This window comes from Anomaloglossus baeobatrachus, chromosome 2 (genome assembly GCF_048569485.1).
Source record: "Anomaloglossus baeobatrachus isolate aAnoBae1 chromosome 2, aAnoBae1.hap1, whole genome shotgun sequence".
Lineage (NCBI taxonomy): Eukaryota > Metazoa > Chordata > Amphibia > Anura > Aromobatidae > Anomaloglossus > Anomaloglossus baeobatrachus.
The window spans coordinates 751,276,926-751,300,996 of NC_134354.1; the positions used below are offsets into that span (position 1 = coordinate 751,276,926).

At 46.4% G+C, this 24,071-nt stretch overlaps 1 protein-coding gene across 1 annotated transcript in view; it reads left to right on the plus strand.

Annotated features, from left to right (window-relative positions):
• PGR (progesterone receptor) overlaps positions 1–24,071 on the plus strand; it is a 120,606-nt gene that overhangs the window by 81,349 nt on the left and 15,186 nt on the right. Inside the window, exons 4-5 of the mRNA XM_075337478.1 lie at positions 15,443–15,745; positions 23,629–23,773. Of these exons, the coding sequence (XP_075193593.1) occupies positions 15,443–15,745; positions 23,629–23,773 (448 nt within the window). The remainder of the gene's footprint in view (positions 1–15,442; positions 15,746–23,628; positions 23,774–24,071) is intronic.

Genomic DNA, 24,071 nt, shown 5'->3' on the forward strand with positions numbered 1-24,071 from the left:
TATGCGGTTCTGCATTCCTAAAATGTGTTCGATCACACTTTTATGGGGGGTGGGCTCTTGTTCCCATGTTTCCTTTGCCAGGTCCAACAATCCCCGGGGATGTCGCCCGTATAACAACTCAAAAGGCGAAAACCCCGTGGACGCCTGTGGCACCTCACGGATGGCAAACATCAAATAGGGAAGCATCATATCCCAGTCTTTCCCGTCTTTTGAAATCACCCTTCTTAGCATGGTTTTCAGGGTTTTATTGAAACGCTCGACTAAACCGTCCGTTTGAGGATGATACACAGACGTACGCAACTGCTTGATCTGGAGTAGCCGGCATAGCTCTTTGGTCACTTTAGACATGAATGGGGTCCCCTGATCCGTAAAGATCTCCTTGGGCAACCCCACCCGGCAGAACACAGCAAACAACTCCCGAGCTATAAGCTTTGCTGCAGTATGTCTGAGAGGTATCGCCTCGGGATACCGGGTGGCATAGTCAACGATCACTAGGATGTGTTGGTGCCCTCGAGCGGACTTTACGAGGGGCCCCACCAGATCCATCCCTATCCGTTCAAAAGGGACTTCTATAATGGGTAACGGTACCAACGGACTGCGAAAATGGGTCAGGGGTGCAGTAAGCTGACACTCCGGGCAGGTTTCGCAGAACCGTTTTACCTCCCCAAAGACCCCGGGCCAATAGAACCTTTGCAATATTCGCTCCTGCGTTTTCTTGACCCCTAGGTGACCACTCATCAGGTGTTTATGAGCCAAGTCGAGGACCCGCCGGCGATGCGGCTGGGGCACCACCAACTGTTCTACCCCTACGCCCCGTATTTCATCTACCCGGTAGAGTAAATCCTGCTTAAGAGCGAAATGGGGGTACCTTACCTGGGCACCGGGCAGCTGTGCCACCCCGTCAACTACTGTCACCCGACTCCGGGCATGTATTAACGTAGGGTCCTGGAGTTGGGCTGTCCCAAACGTATCCGGGGACGCCTCCAACTCCGGGATGGGCTCGACCGTCTCAGCCTCTCCTGCCAACACCTCTAGGGGCGACCTATCGGGTTCACACTCTGTCCCTATCATGGTGACCCCTACGGCAGGTGTCCCGGATTCAGGATTGTAGGGCTCAGGTCCCGGACCGACCAATATCTGAGGGGACTTAGGGGGTCCCCTCCATAAAGTCCAAAAATAGGGCAGATCCCTTCCTAGGATCACGTCATAAGGAAGAGTGTTAAGAAGTCCCACCTCATGTTGCACCTGACCGCAAGGTGCTGTGATGGTGACAATCCCCGTGGGATAGTCGCGGCAGTCCCCATGTATGCAAACCACCCCCACGGTGCGTCCTGTGGCCTTTACTTTAGCTCTCAAGGTGGATCGCACAAGGGTCACTAAGCTTCCGGAATCCAACAATCCTGTAACCGGACATCCATTCACCTGTATTTGGCACAAGTGGGGCTCTGTCTCTGGGGAGACCAGGTCAGCGGTACACACCACCTGAGCATACATTGAACCCCGCCGGGTAACCCCACAATCCATGGGCTCCGTGGTGAGTGGACACTGGGCTTCCATATGTCCCACCCGCTGGCACCGCCAACATCTAATGGGGACGGAAACCCCCTTGACGGGTTGTCGTTTAGGGTACAGAACCTTCCGGACCTCAGGAATGGCGGCCGCGGCCTCAGACGGGACGGTAGGGGACTCCTGTACCGTTGTCAGCGGTGGGTCCTTGGCCCTAGGCTTGGAGGGGCCGGACCGACGGGCGGTACGCAAAGTCTCAGTGTCCCGTATCAAGTCCTGCGTAGCCACATGCCGCTCTACCAGGGACACTAATTGGTCCAGGGTACTCGGGTCACCCTGTCCGACCCACCGTTGAACGGTGACGGGTAAAGTGCGCACAAAACGATCCACTACTACCCTTTCCACCATTTGCGCCGGGCTCAGAGTGTCAGGCTGCAACCACTTTTTTACAAGATGCAACAAGTCATAGGCCTGGGAGCGTACGGGTTTGGCTTCCTCAAAGAACCACTGATTTACCCGCTGAGCCCGTACATAGGTATTCACCCCCAACCGAGCCAGTATTTCGGCTTTCAGGGTCACATAGTCAATGGCGTCCTCGGCACAGAGGTCCAGGTACGCTTTTTGGGGTTCCCCCGTCAGATAGGGCGACAATACCTCAGCCCACTGCGGGTTCGGCAGCTTTTCCCGCTCGGCCACCCGCTCAAACACCGCTAGGAACGCTTCCACATCATCACCCGGGGTCATCTTTTGCAACGCTTGTCTCACCGCTTTCCGGACGCTGCCGTCGTCACCCGGTCCCGGGGTTGTTGCTGCCGGTCCGGCACGGATCGACTTGGCCAGGAGAACCATCTGTTCTTGGTGCCTTTTTTCCTGCAATTGTAAGGCTTGCTGCTGACGTGCATTGGCCTGCTCCATCTGTTCTTGGTGCCTTTTGTCCTGCACTTGCAAGGATTGCTGCTGACGTGCATTGGCCTGCTCCATCTGTTCTTGGTGCATTTTGACCTGCACTTGCAAGGATTGCTGCTGACGTGCATTGGCCTGATCCAACTGTTCTTGGAGTTTTTTTTCCTGCACTTGCAAGGATTGGAGCAGGTGTGCATTGGTCTGTTGCTGCTGTGCATTAGCCTGAGCCAAATGCTTTAGTATGTCCTCCATGGCGTCGCCGGGTTTGGGCTGTAGTATAGCCGCTCGAATCCAGGACATGCGCAGCTGGGTCACCAGGGATGGATGCTACACCTCACCGGCTGTCATGCCCGCCGATTCTCCACCATATGTGAGGTAGCACGGTCGGCTGCGCAGCAGAAGACACGGGATCCAGGCATTAAGGTTCACAGCACACGGTTTTAATGTCCAAACAAAAGTCCATAACACAATACATGTCCTCTCCAGCAGAAAACTCAGGGAGTTCTGTTCACTCCCTCACACCCGGCACACCTGCCCTCGTTCCTGATTCTATTTAACCCTTCCTTCAGTCTGTAGGGAAACAGCATTAACCCTATAGTGGATTCACTTTCTATCATGGAGTGAGCACAACCTGGGCGAGAAATACCGGCCGTCATAGATAACCCCGGTCACAGTCTCACAATATATTTATATATACCAAAACAGAAATTCATCAGCTTTCCACCTCTTCACTCAACTTCTCCAAGAAACCTATCCATCAAAGTCAATGGCTGCTCACTCTCACCAGTCCTGAAAGCTAGCTTCGACTCTGCTCTCTCCTTCAAGGCACATATCCAAGCCCTCTTCACCTCCTGTGTACTCCAACTCAAAAATATTTCCCAGTTCCATACATTCCTTAGCCAGGAATCTGCAAAAACACTAGTGCATGCCCTCATTATCTCCCAGCTAGACTAATCTCTGGCCTCCCTTCTAACAGTCTCGCACCCCTACAATCTATCCTAAACTCTGCCACCTGACTAATCCACCTGTCCCCCTGCTATTCCCCGGCCTCTCCTCTCTGACAATTCCTTCACTGGCTTCCTATTACCTAAAGACTCCAGTTCAAAACCCTAACCATGATATACAAAGCCATCCACAACCTGTCTCCTCCCTACATCTGTACCTAGTATCCCGGTACTTACTTACTTACACGCAAACTGTGATCTTCACAAGATTTTCTTCACTACACTCCTCTTATCTCCTCTTCCAACAACCGCATACAAGATTTCTCTGGTGCATCCCCCATACTCTGGAACTCTCTACCCCAATATATCAGACTCTTACCTACCAAGGAAACGTTCATAAAGAACTTGAGGATCCACCTCTTCCGACAAGCCTACAAGCTGCAGTAACCCTCATTGCACTATACTACTACATGACTAGCTCTACTTTATCCTCACTAGTGATGGACTAACCTTGACTGTAAGGCTATGTGCCCACGCTGCGGAAAATGCGCGGATTTTGCCGCGGATTTCTCGCGGAAAAGCCGCGGATTTTCCAGAAATCTGCAGCACAGCTACTCCCCAGCCATTTCTATGACATTTGGAAAATGCTGTGCCCACGCTGTGGATTTTTCCGCAGCGGAAATCGTGCGGATTTTCGTGCGGAAAAATCTGCAGCATGTCAATTATTGTTGCGGATTTCTCCGCAGGGTCCCATATACTTTCCTGCCTCACCGAAGTCACTTTCTCCGTCCGGTGTACAGGAGCGCGGTGAATCCAGGTACAGGAAGGAAGAGGTGGGCGGAGCCTGCACGAGCTCCGGTCATGTGACAGCCGGAGCTAGTTCAGGCCCGCCCACCTTCTCCTGCAGACGCTGAGAGAGTGACCCGGCTGCCGGAAAGCGAGGTGCTGCATGATGGAGGTAAGTATGAACTCCCCCGATCACTGCAGCACTTGTTCTGCATTGAGGATGCAGTGCTGAAGCCATGGTACTGTATCCTCAATGCAGAATGCCCGCACCATATCCGCAGGACATTCCGCAGCATGGAAACAGACAAAAGTTGTGGTGCTGTTTCCTGGGAGCACCTGCGGAATGTCCTGCGGATATATCCGCAGGACACTGTCCCCGTGGGCATATAGCCTAAAAGTCCAGATCCGCACGGTTTCAAAAGTATCTGTGTGCCGGACCTGGGACCGGAACTCTCAGGGACTTCCGGCTAATGATCTGGGTCCGGTACGCTGGGAAATGAAAACAAAAAAAAAAACCAAACAATAAAGAAAAAAAATAATAAAGCAGGCGGCGGATCATACTTACCAAGCCTCCAGTGTGGCTGAAACTGCTCACTTCCAGGGCCGCTCATTAGACTCATGCATATGCACTGCTTTCCCCGCCCATCGGCACCTGTGATTGGCTGCAAACCAAACACACATTGAGAGGAATAAAAAAAATAATATTTGTATTATTAATATCTAAAACATAACACAGTTAAATAAGGTTTGGAATTTAGAGTTCAATGCAGCACTGGGTAAGCAGGTACAAAATGTATGTATACTCCAAAAAAGAGTTTTTTAAAAACAATAAACTGGTACTAAATCAGCTGGAATTTCAAAAATGCTAGTCATGATATATATTGAAAAAGACTAAACAACATGCATAAATGATTATGACAGAAAAAGTGCCTATGCATGTTGGAAAACAGATATATCAAATAAAACAACCAAAAAATGATCAAAAAAATGGTGGAAAGGGATAGCATCCAAATGCTTGTGGGAAAGTGCTTGTGCTTTTATAAAAATCCTGAATAACATACACTAAACTCAATCAGTACAATAGTTAGAGCAGACCTAAATCTTGCTGATATTGTTAAAGTGATATACAGTATGTAAGCAAAGGAATATCCACACTAAATCCATGAAAATAAAATGCGTAGATCCCTTTAAAGGATATAATGTATTATTTCACTATCAAATATAGTACCTAGTCTAGGTATGTACACATATTAGGTAAACAAATGAATGAAACAAAATACTCAATCGTAATGCACATACCAAGAAAAGGACCCGCTCAGACCCGTGGAGTGTCCCCTCTGTGATTGGTTGCAGTCAGTCACGCCCCTACCCTGAATGACAGTGTGTCTGATGCTTCCAATCACAGACCCGCATTGCGGGTCTATATCGTACAGTGAAAATAAATAGATTAAAAAAAAAGTTGGCTTAGGGTCCCCCCATATTATTATACCAGCACAGATAAAGCATAGGGCTACAGGTTGCAGCCCCCAGCCGTACACTTATCTTGGCTGTGTATCCAAATAAGAGGAACCGCATTTTTTTTTCTTCTTTTTTTGTGTGTGCGGTACCTGATAATTTTAATACCCAGCCACGATAAAGCCGACAGCTGGTGGCTGGTTGTCTCAGGCTGGGGAGGCACATGGTTATTGGGAGCCCTCCAGCCTAAAAATAGAAGCCTGCAGCCACCCAGGATTGCCGCATCCATTCGATGCGACAATCCCATCACTTTACCCAGCTCTTCCCAATAGACTTAGATCCTTAGATTAGTAATGGGAGGCATCTATGAGATTCCCCTCATTACTAATTTGTAAGTGTAAGTAAAGAAACACAAACTCTGAAAAATCCTTTATTTGAAATAAAAGACAAAATAAACCTTTTTCACCACTTTATTAACTCCAAAAATATCCCTGCAGGTCCAACATAATCCACCCCAGGCCCCATAACGATTCCAGCTCTGCAACAATACTAAAGGCACAGCATGCAATCATTGAACATGATCAAAAGCTGTGAGTTCCATGCAGAGACTGAGCCGCGATGATTGTTGACGTCACTCAGGTTAGTTGTGGTCACAGGTAGAGGTTCCCACGGTCCTCCACCTGTGATCGCAGGTAACCTAACCTCAGGTGACCTCAATGGACTCTCACTGACCTCACAGACCTGCATCTCCTGGCAGAAAACTGCGGGGATTTTTGCCAAGAGATGCAGATTTGGTGCTAAAATGTTTACACAATATTCCTGCACCCAATCTACACCTCCTGGCAAAAAACACATCACTACCACATACATATAGGTCAGCTGTGATGTTGCCTATATTAGTAGATAATGGGTTATTTGCTATTTACAAACGTGTCACCTCTCATTGTTATCTTGCCTCTAATGGTAAGGAGTCTGTTGTAAACTCTTCTTATAGAGGTATCAATTATGGATCTAAAATAGTTCTGGCTCCCAAAGTGAAAAGTGCATGGTTATTTCTAAAATAATTGAAGCACAAAAACCTGATTTAATGAATAGGTAATTTTTGATGAGAGACATTCTCTTTTAAAGAGCGAAGGAATCTAAGAGAGCTGAAGTTAAGGCCCTAGGGACTATTTTATACCCCACCTTAGGATGCTGTAGGGACACATTTGGGCTCAGTTCTGGTGTAAATCGACATAAAGTTTATGCTGAAGGCACCAAGGTCAATGACACTTATCTTGACTAGTGATGGGCAGACCTGGACTGTAAAAGGCCGGATCCGCGCTGGTTCAAAAGTACCCAAGCACTGACCCCGGAGTTCTCTGGGAACTCCCGGTAACAATACGGATACAGCAACTTGGAGGATTAAAAAAAAGGAACAACTAAAGAAAAAAGGATAAAGCAGGTGCATTATACTTACTAGTCTCCACACGGCTGTAACACTGCTTCTGGACTGCTCATAATCCTTCATACATATGCACTAATTTCCCCGCCCATCAGCAGTACCGATGTCTCTGGTTGCAGTCGGGCGCTGTGTGCATCCCTATAGTGGTGGGAAAATAAATTAAAAAATTGGCAATGGGTTCCCCCATATTATGATACCCAGCACAGATAAACCTTCGGCTACAGGCTGCAGCCCCCAGCCGCACGGTTATCTTGCCCTGTATCAAAATGAGAGGAACCGCAAGAGGTACCCCACTTGTGACCGCAAATACCCTGAGTGACGTCACCGCTCATTGCTGTGGCTCAGGTTCTGGCTGAAACCACAGTGTGCGGTCATGTTCTATGTCAGTGTGCTGTGCCTTCAGTATGTATCTAGCAGAGATGGAATTGTTGTGGGACCTCGTGTGGATTATGTCGGACCTGCACAGGTGTTTTGGGGGTTAATAAAGGGGTGAAAGAGGGTGGGTTTTTGCATTTTATTTAAAATAAAGGATTTTTTTCAGTGTTTGTGTTTATTTTCACTTACAGATCAACACCATATGGTCACTATACATCGGTGTCAGTCACTTCGTAGGCATTACACTCTGCACACAATGTTCGCGAGTCCTACCATTTACATTGCAAGTTGTATATTTTCTGCACATTTAGAAGGCTTCTTCTCTTTGTAACACTCTTCATTGCCAAAAGTTATTAAATGAATATTCTGAATTAGTGCTAAAAAATGGAAAACACTTGAAAAACATCATCTCACAGCTTGTGTATTATATTGCTTAATAAGAGTGATGGTAATTCAATAGCAGCTTATCTGTGAAGGTCAGGGTGCCCCCACGGCTCAGACAACATCGGAACACACTGAACTTTGCGTTATTTAGAAAATCTGCATCAGAAATAACTTTTCCACTTACATAGAGGGAGGAAAGCGTGAATAAGAGATTGTAGAGATCATGTGTATGACCTGCAGGCATTATATAATAGTGAGTGCATAGCGCCCTCTGATTACCGCTCTGATGTTGGCTTCTTGTTTTTTTGCCCATGAGAGCTGATACTTCTAGGAGGACTCTCCCATGTGGAGGAGTCAGACAGACTTCACCCATTTCTGTAGTGCAAGACTCTTTAGTGACCTCCTCTGCCATGTTTGAGAGGAGTCAGTACAGCTGGAAGACTATGGTTTCATAAGAACTCGTGATGAATGACCACTACCATGCTCAGGTGCTTGGTACTTGTAACTAGTGATGAGCGAGCACTACCATGCTCGGGTGCTTGGTACTCGTAACTAGTGATGAGCGAGCACTACCATGCTCGGGTACTCGATACTCTTAACTAGTGATGAGTGGGCACTACTGTGGCACCCTGAGGCTTCAGGCGCCACAGGGTACTGCACCTCCATTAGGGTGTAGTACTTATCTCGGGTCCAGGGAAGGTTGGTACCAGTTTCCATTTACACATACATGCATACATGCATACATGCAGTAACATTGGGTTGTCTTCCCCAATGGGGACCGGGCCAGGGTCGGATCACAGTAGGGGGTCACTACAGCGGTGGGTTTAGAGGACACCACCGCACCAGGGGCTTCATGATCCACTGGAACCAGGGACTCAGGGTCAGGGAGAAGCAACCACTAGGGGGAGTCAGGAGTACACAGTGGGAAGGGCAGGTTGACCTAGTGAGAGTAGTGAACTGGGCGGTGGCAGCAGCTGGGGGCAGCAGCTCAGGACACACAACACAACTACAACACAGAGAGTACAGCTTCAGACACAGAGCAGAGCGGACGTGCCGCGAGCAGCTCTGTGGGCCAGAGCGTTCAACACGGTCGCTTGGGAGAAGCAGGTGGCTGCTTCCACAGGACTGGCGCTGTCGGGATAAAGAATCCTAGGGTAGATATACTTCACGTTATCTGCCAACTCTACAAGGGTCGCGGGGAACGGCTAGAACAGGACCCGTCCCAACGAGTCTGCAGCCAAATAGCATATAGGATCCAAGGTGAAGGACGGCCCCATAACGGAACCGTGCTATCAGCATATAGAACGGGACACTTTACTGACATCAGGATCCCCAAGTGCTTCACGATACGGGGGTCCGATACTTAGCGCATCAAAGGAGGAAAGGGCTCACAGGCTGACACACACACCGGACTTCACCTTTTACGGGTCCGGGATTGGCTGGAGATCAGTTCTCTGGGGCAGCACCTGAAGTACTTGTGAGTAAAATGACCTCCTGGCTGCACCCGACATCTGCCCCAGTGAGAGACCCTGCAGCGGCGGCCCATCCCTGGCCGCGTACCACAGGTGGCGTTACAATCCTAAAAGACTTTCCTAATCTCCAACTCCTCCATCCTGCCTCCCTACCACCCTCCAACCCTCCTTCCTGTACGCCTCGGGGTAACGGAACCGGGCTAGGCCACCCCGTGACAACACAGAGAATCTGCATCCCCGGCAATGAGTAGGTTAAAACACCTAACCCGTGGGGCGCTACCCTACCATGCTCCGGTTCTTGGTACTCATAACTAGTGATGAGCGAGCACTACCATGCTCAGGTGCACGGTACACGTAACTAGTGATGAGCGAGCACTACCATGCTCGGGGTGCTCGGTACTCTTAACTAGTGATGAGCGGGCACTACCATGCTCGGGTGCTTGGTACTCATAACTAGTGATGAGCGAGCACTACTGTGGCGCCCCTGAGGCTTCAGTCGCCACAGAGTATTGCACCTTATTTTAAGTGCGATATTCGCCTCGGGTAAGGAGAGGGTTAGTCACCGGTATTCCACATTCACATTTTCCATAAAGCTCAGGAGCCTTCTCCCAGGAGGGGATGGCTCAGGATAGGCAGCGGGATGGCAATCATGAGTCATGGGATATCCTTGGTCACTGAAGCCAGCCACTTGGGGGGCGGGTTCCAATTGGGGTAGAAGTAGGAGCACACTCACACAATCACTAGTCAGTCTACCCGGGACACCAGTTCTGGGACACCATCACTTCCTTCTCTTCTCTTCACGGGACCTGGGGCTGGGAGTGTAACGCTCAGCCCAAGTGCCTCACAGATAAGAGGGGCAACTCTGAAAAATGACTTACAGTTGCCGTCAGCTCTTTGCTTTATTTGAATCTTTTGCGGCGCCGCAAAGCATTCAAGAGAGAAAAAGTGCTGACAAAACAGCGGCCGCGATCACTGAGGGGTCTATGTGCCTGTGGTCTGCAAGAAGCAGGGTAAGGGATACTCCTGATGGTGGAGATGCCCAAGTCTCCATCCTGGCCCTGCTCCTGACCTGTCCTGATCTGATTCCCCCTCCCCGTTCTCCCAGGGAGGGAAGGGGCAGGAGTGAGATAAAATCCCACAGATAAAGTCAGACAAGGAAAAACCAAAAGTCTGTCACACAGCACGCACACACAAAGGTAAAGACAATAAGAGGTACAAGAGTACAAACAAGAGCAGAAAGAGGCTACAAAACAACAGGGGTAAACTCCACAACCACACCAAGCAAAAAGGACAACTTTTACCAGAAAGTATGAGACACCACACCTCACAGACCAACATAGACAAACTATAGCTGGCATGGGTGGAAGGATTCAGCCAGCACAAATATCAGGGGAGCAGATGTGATAGACCTCCCTACTACGTGACCAAAGGAGCAAGCAGGTTAGCAGAGGTTATCTCTTGCTAGCTTGCCTGTGAATCAGCATACAGCAGGTCGACACCCGAGTCTGCCTTTGTTGATCTTAGACACCATAGAAACCATAAGGCAGGGTGTCAGAGTCTGCAATCTGAACAAAGCTCGTCTCCACCATGACAGTCGGTGACGTTTTTGCAAAACTATGGCAATGAGGTGTGAGTGGCGAACCTATTTTTATTAATGAGTACACATAATTTGTGAATGGTTTTATAAGATCCCATGATTTTTTATGAAGTGTGTTTTTTAATTAAAAAAAATCTATAATTCCATTTTCCATAATAGAATTAATAAAAAAATAAAAAAAAGTAATAAAGTAACAAAATAAAACGTCTGTGAAAACAAACACAATTTTAATTATTTAGTATAAAATACATGTGTATACTTTACATAAAAAAACAGAAAAGTTATTGGTTTTTAGATATTCACATAGTAATATTAGGTTATTTAATAGGAAATGTGAATTGTAGAAACAGTAAATCTGTCAAAAGTGCATCTTTTCTATATTTGTCTAAAAAAAAAAAAGTATACAAATACCGTACACTGTAATTTTTATAAATCCTCTAACAGCCCCCTAAAAAAATACAATGTCTGCCTTGTGATCTGTGCTGGGGGCAGGATTGCTAGTCCTCTAGTGATAATCTCCTACTGATAAAACAGTGATTTTAGACAAATCTCTTTCTTCATTATGCTGCTCTCAGATTAGGTGGCAAAAACCTGGTGACAGATTCCCTTTAAAGCCCAAACAGTCTGAGTCATTAAGGGGTTCACTTATCTTTATAAACATCTTGTAGCGTTCATAATCATTTACGCCTGATATTATACTATTGAGAGGTAAGCGTCAGTAAAGATTAAACATCAGGCTAAAGCATTAAAGCCACAATTATCTTGACGTTAAGCATTAGTCACAACAGGGGCACATGCATTAGCTGTAATTACCTTGGAGAATAAAACAAGTTCCGCTAATTATTGGATTAAGAGGTTTGCAGATAATTGTGAAATAGATGTTAAAATTGAAGACTAAAGGCGCATTATCAATAATGGTAAAAAAAACAAAACTTTCTGGACCATAATGTTTTTGGCCCTTCAGTTTATTTTCCTAAATGTTTTGTACTGTACATTTGCACTGGTTATCCCCATCTTACCTATCTGGGATATGACAATGACCACAATGTGACCAGCCCATAACGTCAGACCACTCTGCTATGAGTTTCTGAATTCATATGTCATTAATATCTAGTTATCCTGTTGGATTTTGGAAACATCTTTGTAGGTCCAGGAAGAGGAACATTTACTTGATTTTACTCTCTCTGGTGGTACAGTGGCTCAACCTACAGTTCTTGATGATTATGTACTAATTTTTAGCCCTAACAGGAGCACCTTCTGGGTTGGCTTTCTATCCTTGGTTTCTTAACCTACAGACTATTCACTTTTAGACCCAAGAGAAGAAATTGTTGATTTGGTTATCTTTCCTTTTAAAAGTCTTAAAAGGAATCTGTCAGGTGATTTTGTAGTGCAATATTTATATTATCTTCAAATTGGGCTTAAGGAAACCTTTCAGGATTAGTACATTTTTATAGCTCTACCTTATCTTGTTATCTTGCTGTAAGCTCCAAAGAATTCAGTCAATTGTATTTAAATACAATTTGCATACTCACTGCACCCTCCTCCCAGTGCATTCACTATCACTGTTGAGAAGTGGCAGGGAGTATGGGTTTGGGGCAGAAGTGCAAATTCAGTTCAGATTTACTATGATGCCAACACTAAAAGATGTAAGGAGAGAGCAGGGCATATGCATAATCAGTAACTTTTATTGCTCTCCCTCTTCTTGTTATTTTACTGTTCGCTCCTAAAATTCAGTGTGATGTAGTAAATAGTCAAGCATATGTAAATACTGTATTTACATATGCTTGACTATTTACTATGTCACATTGAATGTTAGATTGCAACAAGATAACAAGAAGAGGTATAAAAGTTACTGATTCTGAAAAGTTATGCCCTATTTAAAGATACCATTAGTATTGTACTACAAAATCATCTGACATAGTCCCATTAACTTAACCTGCTGATAACTTACTCCTTTTTAGGTCCAGCTGGAGAAATGTTACAAGCTTGGTGATCATCTATTCCCTTTCAAGTCTAACAGAAAGGGTCTAACCTACAGAGTAAGCTGAACACACTCTCACTTTTAGGTGAAGCTTAAAGGATTTGTAACTTAGTTTCTTATTCCTAATGGTCTAGTGCAGAGGTCTCAAACACACGGGCCGCGGGCAGCTTGTTGCGGCCCGCAGACCCCCTGACAATCACAGCCCTATGCTGGGGGTCGTCGCCAGCAGAGCACAGTTTAATCATTTGCGGTGCCACGCAGAGGAGCTTTCTGCACCATACCAATGGCTGCCACCCACCAATCAGATGCAAGGAGGTGACGTCGCTGCATGACGTCACCTCCTTGCCTCTGATTGGCGGAGAGCAGCCATTGGTATAGTGCAGAAAGCTCCGCTGCGCGGCACCGCAAATGATTCAACTGTAGTAAAGCCCTGCCGGCGCCGACACCCGACATAGGGCCGCAATCTTCACGGGGTCTGCGGGCCGCAACAAGCAGGTAAGATACGTGCCCACGACCAGGACCCGTTGCGTCCTGGATGCAGCGGGTCCTTACCTGCAGGGTCACAAGTCTCCTCTGCAGGAGATTACAGGAGACCGCAGCGGCCCGTGCCCATGATCAGGGTTCAGTGCGGTGCGGTCTCCTTGCTGTGTTCTCTCTGCAGAGGACGCTTGTGACTCCACAGAAAACAACTCACATGCCTCTGAAAGCCGCACTGCAGGTCAGTGTTTGCTGTCAGCTGCACACGCACAGTGCCGTGGAATTTCTAGAAAACCCATCCAATCTGCTTATACTGCAAATCGCAGCGTTTTGGATGCAGCAGAAACATGCTGCCTCCATAACTCTGCAAACACTGATCATGGGCACACAGGGAACGGAGTAAAGGTGAGGAGAATTTATTTTTTTTGAGTATTACTAAAGGATGGGCACAATACTACAGGGTACAAGGATGGGCACAATACTACTAGGCATGAGAATTGGCACAATACCCAAGGATGAGCACAACACTACTGGGCACAAGGATGGGCACAAAACCCCAAGGATGAGCACAATACTACTGGGCACAAGGATGGGTACAATACTACAAGAATGGGCACAATACTACAAGGATGAACACAATACTACTGGGCACAAGGATGAGCACAATACTACTGGGCACAAGGATGGGTACAATACTACAAGAATGGGCACAATACTACAAGGATGAACACAATACTACTGGGCACAAGGAAGAGCACAATACTACAAGGATGAGCACAATACTACAAGGATGGGCACAAAACTACAAGGATGGGCACAAACCTATAAGAATGGGCACAAAACTACAAGGATGGGCACAATACTACAAGGATGGGCACAATACTACAAGGATGGGCAACATACTACAAGGTACAAGGATGAGCACAATCATACAGGGCACAAAAATGAGCATAATACTAGAGGACACAACATTGAGCACAATACTACTGGGCACATGGATGGGCACAATACTACAGGACACATGGATGGGCACAATACTACAGGACACAAGGAGGAGCACAATGCTACAGGGCACAATGCTACAGGGCACAAGGATGAGCACAATGCTACAGGGCACAAGGATAAGCACAATGCTACAGGGCACAAGGATAAGCACAATGCTACAGGGCACAAGGATGAGCACAATACTACAGGGCACAACAATGAGCACAATGCTACAGGGCACAACAATGAGCACAATACTACAGGGCACAACAATGAGCACAATACTACAGGGCACAACAATGAGCACAATACTACAGGGCACAACAATGAGCATAATACTACTGGGCACATGGATGGGCACAGTACTACAGGGCACCAGGATGAGCACAGTACTACTGGACACAAGGATGGGCACAATACTACAGGGCACAACAATGAGCACAATACTACAGGGCACAACAATGAGCATAATACTACTGGGCACATGGATGGGCACAGTACTACAGGGCACAAGGATGAGCACAATACTACTGGGCACAAGGATGGGTACAGTACTACAAGGATGAGCATATTACTACAGGGCACATGGATGGGGGATATTACTGCAGCATGGGGACATTACTACAAGATGTTGGCTAAGATTACTATATTATGCTGCTAATTGTAAAACAATATTACAAGAAGGTGATAAAATGTAAAATAAAAAATCAAAATAAAGCATGATTTTTTTGTCATTAAAAATGCTTTTTTATATAAACTTAACTAAACAAAAAATTGCAGGTTTGTCATAATAAACAAGCAAAAAATGTTCAAAAAAGTGATCGAAAGGTGCATATAAAAAACTATGGAATCATTAAAAATGTCACTTTGTCCTGCAAGGAATGCGGCCCCTCTCAATTTTTTGTTTCTATGTGCGGCCCATACTCAGCTGAGTTTGAGACTCCTGGTCTAGTGGTTTTACTTTAAAGTTCCTGCTAATCATCAACAACTTTTCATGTTTTTGACAAAAGAATAGACCTTGCCTACTTATTGTTGATTGTGGAACAACCTTACACCCAGCGGTCGCAGAGAAAATCCTCTATAAATTTAAGTCTTGCACAACATTAAGGTTGGGTTGTACTTTATTTTTCTTAGGTCGGAAATTCAAAAAGTTTCACAGAATGAAGCCAGGAAGAGAGATGGAAACAGTCATCATTCAGCAGTCCAGGACTCTCGAAACTCAACAGGCTCTGACCCAAAGAGTGTCTACATGTCAAACGCAAGAAGTTCAGTATATCCCAGAACTGCTGCAAATACTGCAAAGTATAGAGCCAGAGGTGGTGTATGCAGGGTATGATAACACTCAGCCAGAAACACCAAGTGCTCTGTTGTGTAGCCTCAACCAGCTGTGTGAACGACAACTCCTCTGTGTGGTGAAATGGTCAAAATCTCTACCAGGTAAGCAGTCAACCAGATACAGTGATGGGGGTTTATAAAAAAGTTTTATTTCCATACCTCCCTAGCAGTTCCAAACATGAGATGCGTCAAATAACTTAGTGCAGTGCCCCCGGCAGCAGTATTACCACCTCACACTTATAGCACCATGAATCCTATCACCACCCCTCCACCACTGGTGGCCTCATTGTTACCCTTACCATCTCTTCTCCACTAGAAGAATCATTAATCTTATTTCCATCCCTCACCCCTACTAGCAGCAGTATTGGCCACTGCATAGCAACCCATTCTTACTGGTGGCATCATTGATCCCGTCACAAGGAGGTTTTTGCAAGCATCGCCAACTGTCATGGCGGCATCAGGATCTGTGGAAACTCCAGATTGTTGCATTTTGCCTTCTAAGTTTTCTGATGTGTGTGATCAGCGCAGGGAGACACCCCCCATTGACTCACAGACTTATAGTTTTTAGGCAAGCTAGCAAGAGTTAATCTCTGCTGGTCTGGTTGTTAATCTCCTTTAGTCATATGCAATGGGCCGGTCATATTCACTCCCCTCTTATATATGCTGACTGGACTGTTCTTGTAGTGCCAGCTATAGCTTGTCTATTCTGGCCTGGAGAGGTGTATTTACCAAGGCTTACTGGTAGTTGCGTTTTTATTGCTGCAAGTGGTTTAGGTGAAAACCTTTTTGTGCCTTTGTGTTGCTGCCTTGCTTTACTTGCTTTTCACTTTAGTTTCTTAAGGTTAATTCCTGTGTGTACAGTGTGACTGAGCTTCAGTTATTCCTCTCGGTCTTGTCTATTATTTCCCTTACAGTCCAGCCCCTTCTTTCCCTTGTGGAAGGTAAACAGATTAGCTTTATTTAGGAGAACAGCATGGGTCGAGTCTCAGGCATCTCCACCTTTAGGGTCAGGGATAGCCTAGGGTCCGTAGTGTGAGGGACAGTAGAGGAGCAATTTGTCACTGGCTATTCCACAGTCACATCGTGACATCCCTGTAACAGCGTGTCCCTCCCCCGCCTGTGCTCATGGTGTAGTAGTCTGTCCCTCCTTTGTACTGCTTCTGCTGGGAGATTGTTTGTTCTTCTCAGCATGGGATTTCTCCAACCACAACTTGGTAAACAGAACAGAGCCAGGAGTCTAAAGTCCATTCATGTATCAGATGTCTAGGGGGAGGTGTGCCCACCTAAGGGGCTGATCCCAAGAGAGAAGAACAATGAGACCCATGTTAGGTTAGTTGGATCTCGGCTGGAGAAGCACTAGGATCTATAGCTGAGGCTGGATCCTAGGGCCTGTGTATGGACTGTTACAGACTGGAGATCAGTGGCCACTTGGGATTGTGTTTTATTGTTCCCCTGTTGGACTCAAGGAACTCACATAAGGACCATTGCCCTATTTTCCCTGGCATTGCAATACCAGGCGGTGCCCCTGGATCTTTTGTTTTGTTGTGGACTCCTTGCAGACTTTAAGGATTTATATTTGTTTGGTGCTTTATCTTTGTGGTTCCAATAAAGCCCTTTGGATTGTTCCTTGGCCTGGCGTCCCTCACTGCTCTGTTGCATACACCGTCCAAACTGGTTGGCAGCGGCGGGATCAGAGCAGAAAGAATGGAGGACAACGGCCCATCAACGTCTGAAACCAGAACCTCAGGATACAGGAACTGGACTATGTCGAACCTCAAAACAAAGGCCCGTGAATTAGGAGTTGGCTACAAAGGACTCTCCAAGGAGCAACTAATTGAGGCTTTGAAAAACGCTTGCCTGCAAGATGGCACCGAGGAACAATTTTCACAGCAAGGTGAGGAAAGACGGGAGCTGGAGGTAAATACCCAAAAAAGTCAATGGGTTCTGTGGTATGAGGAGGAAATGGCACTGCTTGGATATGAGGCCACCATAGAAGATAAGAGGGAGGCTATTCCCAGAGCTCAAGAGAGGGCAGCATTGCTGGAGAGGAGGTTTGCTGTGGAAGCAGCTAGAGGCTCCAGACAGACTGTAACCACAGCACCAACTATGAGGGAATTCTCCAGAGTGTCCCGCAAGGACTTTAAGCCATTTAATGAAGCTGCAGGCGACATTGAGGGCTTCTTCCAGGACTTTGAGCATCAGTGCCGATTAATGGAAGTCCCAGAAAGAGAGCGAGTCAGACACCTGGTGGGCCTCTTGGAGGGTGGAGCTGCCGACGCCTATAGAGCTATGGACCCTCAGTGGAATTGTGAGTATGGGGAGATAAAACAGACCATTCTAGAACATTATGCCGTGACCCCAGATACTTATAGGACTCAGTTCCGTATGTTAGCCTGTGATGGGGAAGTGTCTTTCAAAATGTATGCCCATAGACTGAAACAAGTATGCCATCGCTGGCTGGAGGGAGAGGGGGCCTTAACTTGGGAGACCTTCCTCCAGGTCATCCTAAAAGAACAGTTTTATGCCAAGTGCCCTACTGAGATCCGGGAATGGGTGCGTGAGAGGAGACCAGAGACAGTGGAACAAGCTGCTGCTCTAGCTGATGAGTTGCTCACTATCAAGCCTCAGTGGATGAAGCTGCTAGCAGAGGGAGCAAAAATGACCAGCACCCCAACGCCAGAGGTTCCTTGTCCTTCAGTGCCCAATGTTCCTCAACCTCCTAGATCACCACCTCATGTGGATACCCGTGTGTATGTGCCTCCAGTTGTTTCTACCACATTTTCTGAAATGCGACGAGGAGAGAAAGTAGAAGACCGAAGATGTTATAGCTGTGGGCATCCCGGGCACATGCCCATTTATCCCGTGGAGTCATCCTCCAAATCGACAACCACCTCCAGCACCTGCACCTCCCTATCAATCACCAAGGTCTCCTACCTACTTCTCCAGAAGGCAAACTGGAAGGAGTGAGACGCAGCGCAGATGTCATCAATGTGGGCAGCTTGGTCATCTGCAAGCTCACTGTCCAGGTGTTCAGAAGCAGAACAGCTGCAGACCACCTTTGCCTGTCCATTATCTACAGACACCCTCAGCAGGAGAAGAGCTGGATTCTGGCCCTGATGATTTGCCAAGTGACTCTGATATGTTGACTTCCCTACCAGGAGTCTATGGAGTGCGAGCCACAGCCACCCGTTCTTATGATCTTCGGCATAAACATCTACAGGAGGTCGTGCTGGATGGCCAAAAAGTTGTTGGCTTTTGTGACACTGGGGCTTTTCTCACCATAGCAGATCTCCGAGTAATTCAACCAAAAGCAATTCAAAAGGGACCAGGAATTGCCATTGAATTGGCTGGAGGTACTCAGAGATATATTCCAAGAGCGAGTGTAACCCTGGATTATGGCTTTGGGGCAAAACAATGCATGATTGGTGTGATGAGCGGCCTTCCTGCAGACATTCTCTTAGGCAATGATGTGGGAGATACAGTTAGGTCCAGAAATATTTGGACAGTGACACAATTTTTGCGAGTTGGGCTCTGCATGCCACCACATTGGATTTGAAAAGAAATCTCTACAACAGAATTCAAGTGCAGATTGTAACGTTTAATTTGAAGGTTTGAACAAAAATATCTGATAGAAATTGTAGGAATTGTCACATTTCTTTACAAACACTCCACATTTTAGGAGGTCAAAAGTAATTGGACAAATAAACCAAACCCAAATCAAATATTTTTATTTTCAATATTTTGTTGCGAATCCTTTGGAGGCAATCACTGCCTTAAGTCTGGAACCCATGGACATCACCAAACACTGGGTTTCCTCCTTCTTAATGCTTTGCCAGGCCTTTACAGCCGCAGCCTTCAGGTCTTGCTTGCTTGCTTGTTTGTGGGTCTTTCCGTCTTAAGTCTGGATTTGAGCAAGTGAAATGCATGCTCAATTGGGTTAAGATCTGGTGATTGACTTGGCCATTGCAGAATGTTCCACTTTTTTGCACTCATGAACTCCTGGGTAGCTTTGGCTGTATGCTTGGGGTCATTGTCCATCTGTACTATGAAGCGCCGTCCGATCAACTTTGCGGCATTTGGCTGAATCTGGGCTAAAAGTATATCCCGGTACACTTCAGAATTCATCCGGCTACTCTTGTCTGCTGTTATGTCATCAATAAACACAAGTGACCCAGTGCCATTGAAAGCCATGCATGCCCATGCCATCACGTTGCCTCCACCATGTTTTACAGAGGATGTGGTGTGCCTTGGATCATGTGCCGTTCTTCTCCAAACTTTTTTCTTCCCATCATTCTGGTACAGGTTGATCTTTGTCTCATCTGTCCATAGAATACTTTTCCAGAACTGAGCTGGCTTCATGAGGTGTTTTTCAGCAAATTTAACTCTGGCCTGTCTATTTTTGGAATTGATGAATGGTTTGCATCTAGATGTGAACCCTTTGTATTTACTTTCATGGAGTCTTCTCTTTACTGTTGACTTAGAGACAGATACACCTACTTCACTGAGAGTGTTCTGGACTTCAGTTGATGTTGTGAACGGGTTCTTCTTCACCAAAGAAAGTATGCGGCGATCATCCACCACTGTTGTCATCCGTGGGCGCCCAGGCCTTTTTGAGTTCCCAAGCTCACCAGTCAATTCCTTTTTTCTCAGAATGTACCCAACTGTTGATTTTGCTACTCCAAGCATGTCTGCTATCTCTCTGATGGATTTTTTCTTTTTTTTCAGCCTCAGGATGTTCTGCTTCACCTCAATTGAGAGTTCCTTAGACCGCATGTTGTCTGGTCACAGCAACAACTTCCAAATGCAAAACCACACACCTGTAATCAACCCCAGACCTTTTAACTACTTCATTGATTACAGGTTAACGAGGGAGACGCCTTCAGAGTTAATTGCAGCCCTTAGAGTCCCTTGTCCAATTACTTTTGGTCCCTTGAAAAAGAGGAGGCTATGCATTACAGAGCTATGATTCCTAAACCCTTTCTCCGATTTGGATGTGAAAACTCTCATATTGCAGCTGGGAGTTTGCACTTTCAGCCCATATTATATATATAATTGTATTTCTGAACATGTTTTTGTAAACAGCTAAAATAACAAAACTTGTGTCACTGTCCAAATATTTCTGGCCCTGACTGTATACAATGCCGATTTGTGGGTGCAGGAAGCAGAGTTTAAGTGAAGGAGGATACAAACTGGAGCCGAACATTCAACCCTACATCTTCATCATACACTAAAGAACCTGGAGCCAACACCCAAAATGCAGACGGATTGTCCAGGCAAGAAGAGCCCTGAGTCAGGTCCGCCATGTTTACGTGTACTTGACAAGCGACCTGTTGAGGTCACTAGTCCGTACACAAATTGAGAGGGGAAGGTATTGTAACAGCGTGTCCCTCCCCCGCCTGTGCTCTTGGTGTAGTAGTCTGTCCCTCCTTTGTACTGCTTCTGCTGGGAGATTGTTTGTTCTTTTCAGCATGGGACTTCTCCAACCACAACTTGGTAAACAAAACAGAGCCAAGAGTCTAAAGTCCATTCATGTATCAGATGTCTAGGGGGAGGTGTGCCCACCTAAGGGGCTGATCCCAAGAGAGAACAATGAGACCCATGTTAGGTTAGTTGGATCTCGGCTGGAGAAGCACTAGGATCTATAGCTGAAGCTGGATCATAGGGCCTGTGTATGGACTCTTACAGACTGGAGATTAGTGGCCACTTGGGATTATGTTTTATTGTTCCCCTGTTGGACTCAAGGAACTCACATAAGGATCATTGCCCTATTTTCCCTGGCATCGCAATACCAGGCGGTGCCCCTGGATCTTTTGTTTTGTTGTGGACTCATTGCAGACTTTAAGGATTTATATTTGTTTGATGCTTTATCTTTGTGGTTACAATAAAGCCCTTTGGATTGTTCCTTGGCCTGGCGTCCCTCCCTGCTCTGTCGCATACCCCGTCACAATCCCCTCAGCTGACTGTAAAGGATGTAATCTGAATATTTACTGTACAGTCAGACAGCCAGAGTCACAACACAATGAGGAGAAGTTTTGACCGGATTTACCTTAGTTGCTGTTTCTAGCTCCTTTTCCTGATGCTCCATAATACACAGGAATCCATCCTGTATTGCTTTGTGTAAAACTACATGCAGCATGAAGTAATAGATCAGTATCAATCGCCTTTGTGTTTCCATGCTACACATTCTCAAACGCTCTCTAAACATTGATATCTCCCAGCTTTGATAAATGTCTGAGAATTTCTGCTTCTAAGTATTGAGACAGGAGAGATCTTTAACATTCCTCCATTAAAAGGCCAGAACTTTTCTTACGAAGTAAATGGGGCTTTTAAGTTTTCCTAATTTTATATATTTGTGTGAGATGTTTTATTTTAATTTCCCTCTCCTTAAATTTTCACAAACTTTTCTAGAAGGTGATTGGTCTTCTTTAAGTTCATTAGTTCATCTCTGTATACATGCTCGGACTGGCCCACAGGAGAGCTGGAGAATCCTCCGGTGGGCCCCTTTTGAGTAGTATGTCACTTGCCCTCACTGAATAGAATCAGTAATTGACTAATACACTTGTTTCACTATGTAAAGGAAGCATCTCATCATCCATTTTACAAACTACCCAGTATATTTTTATATAGAAGCCTAGGTAAATTTGTGATTGCAATATTTGCCTGTAGTTGATCAGTGGGCCCCCCAGAGTCAAATTTACTGGTGGTCACTTGCTGCCCCAGTCTGACAATTTCTGTATATGCCATAATTTGGAAGGAATAAATGTGACTGTTCTGAAGAGTTAAAGGGTCTTTTATTGTGAATAAGAATGCATGTACTAGAGCCTCAATCAATATGGGACCCAAATGCGTCTGTTCAAATGTAGGAACTTCGGGTCTGGTTGATGCTACCTCTACATGGACATTTAAACTTGAGCAAATAAAAGAGATAGCATTTAGTTAAGAACCTCAAAACCATTTTACCTACAAAACCAGGGGTAAGAAAGAGAGTTCCCCTGTCCAGTGAACAGGTGTGTAACGCTCGCCACTAGGGATGGTAAAGCGGCAAGGAGAAGTGGACCCACTGGACCACAGAGGGACCCCGGGCTTCAGTGGGAGGGGCTTGGCTAAGCACCCACCGCGAGGCGGATGCCAGGTGCTACTCCCAGGGCAGAGATCAGGACTGTAGCAGCTGATCCCCAGAGCAGGGACGGACACAGGTGAAAACAGGCTGAGTCTTTAGTGTAGCCATGGACCACCAGGGTAGCTGAGGCAGAGAGCATGAGTAGGACAGGCAGGCAGAGTCACTAGCAAGGCTGGGACAACCGGAGTGGTAGAGGCAGATGGCACAGCCAGAAAGGACACAGTCTTTAGTTTAGCAAGGACCTCCAGGGTAGCTGAGGCAGGTGGCACGGTCGGGATGAGGGCCTTTGGGGTAGCTGAGGCTTAGTGGCACAGAGTGGACACTGGGTACTGACAGGACCAAGAGACAGGCAAGAGAACTGTACACTGTAAAACAATGGACAAGGGGACCTGTCAATTAGCTGGCTAGGGCAAGGCACCACTAACTAACTTGAGCACGGGTGTTGATCAGGCACCTCCCCTAGCGAGAGAGTACCTTAAGTACCCTTTGCTCTCAGCGATAGCCCGCGAGGCACTTCCTGGGAGTGACGCGTTGGCCCTTTAAGAGAATGGCAGCGGTGCACACACCCTGGGAGCACTCCAGGAGGACCTGTGCTGTGTGGACAGGCCCCGGGAGGGAGAAGCAGGAAGAACCCACATAGAGCGCCACAGGGATGCCGGGTAGCGTGGAGAGAGCTGGTGTGTCGGTGAGCGAGCATGCGTCTCTGCGGGCACCTCCCCACCTACATAAACCTCAAATGTGCAGCTCCTTGATCTACCGATGGCCTCACTGTCATCTCAGAAGATGTAAAATTCATTGTCATTCAATTTACATTGCTATGTTACAGAGCAGTACTGTATCGTTATGGTTTAATTTCTTATTGTAGGATTTAGAAATCTCCACATTGATGATCAGATTATCCTCTTGCAATATTCGTGGATGAGTTTGATGGTATTTGCCATGGGATGGAGGTCGTACCAGCATGTCAGCGGGCAGATGCTTTACTTCGCCCCAGATTTAATATTGAATGAGTAAGTACTGAGTGTAGAACATACATTCACATAGATCCCTATGGCGCTGAGGGGTCGGAGCTGAGTGTCAGATGCAGATTACGGACAGTTAAAAAGTAACTAAACTTTGTTTTAATTTACCTATTCTCTGGGCATTACAAAGTTATGGATTGCTGTAATAGACTTCATTACCTTACTTAACTTCCTTCTCTCCCAGTGTTGTTTCATGTGATCAGTTCATGAGGTTTTAGAAGCTGCTTTCATCTGCTGCTCAGAGTGGGGGAATTTCCCTGTCTGAGCCTTTTTGCTTTGGATTAAA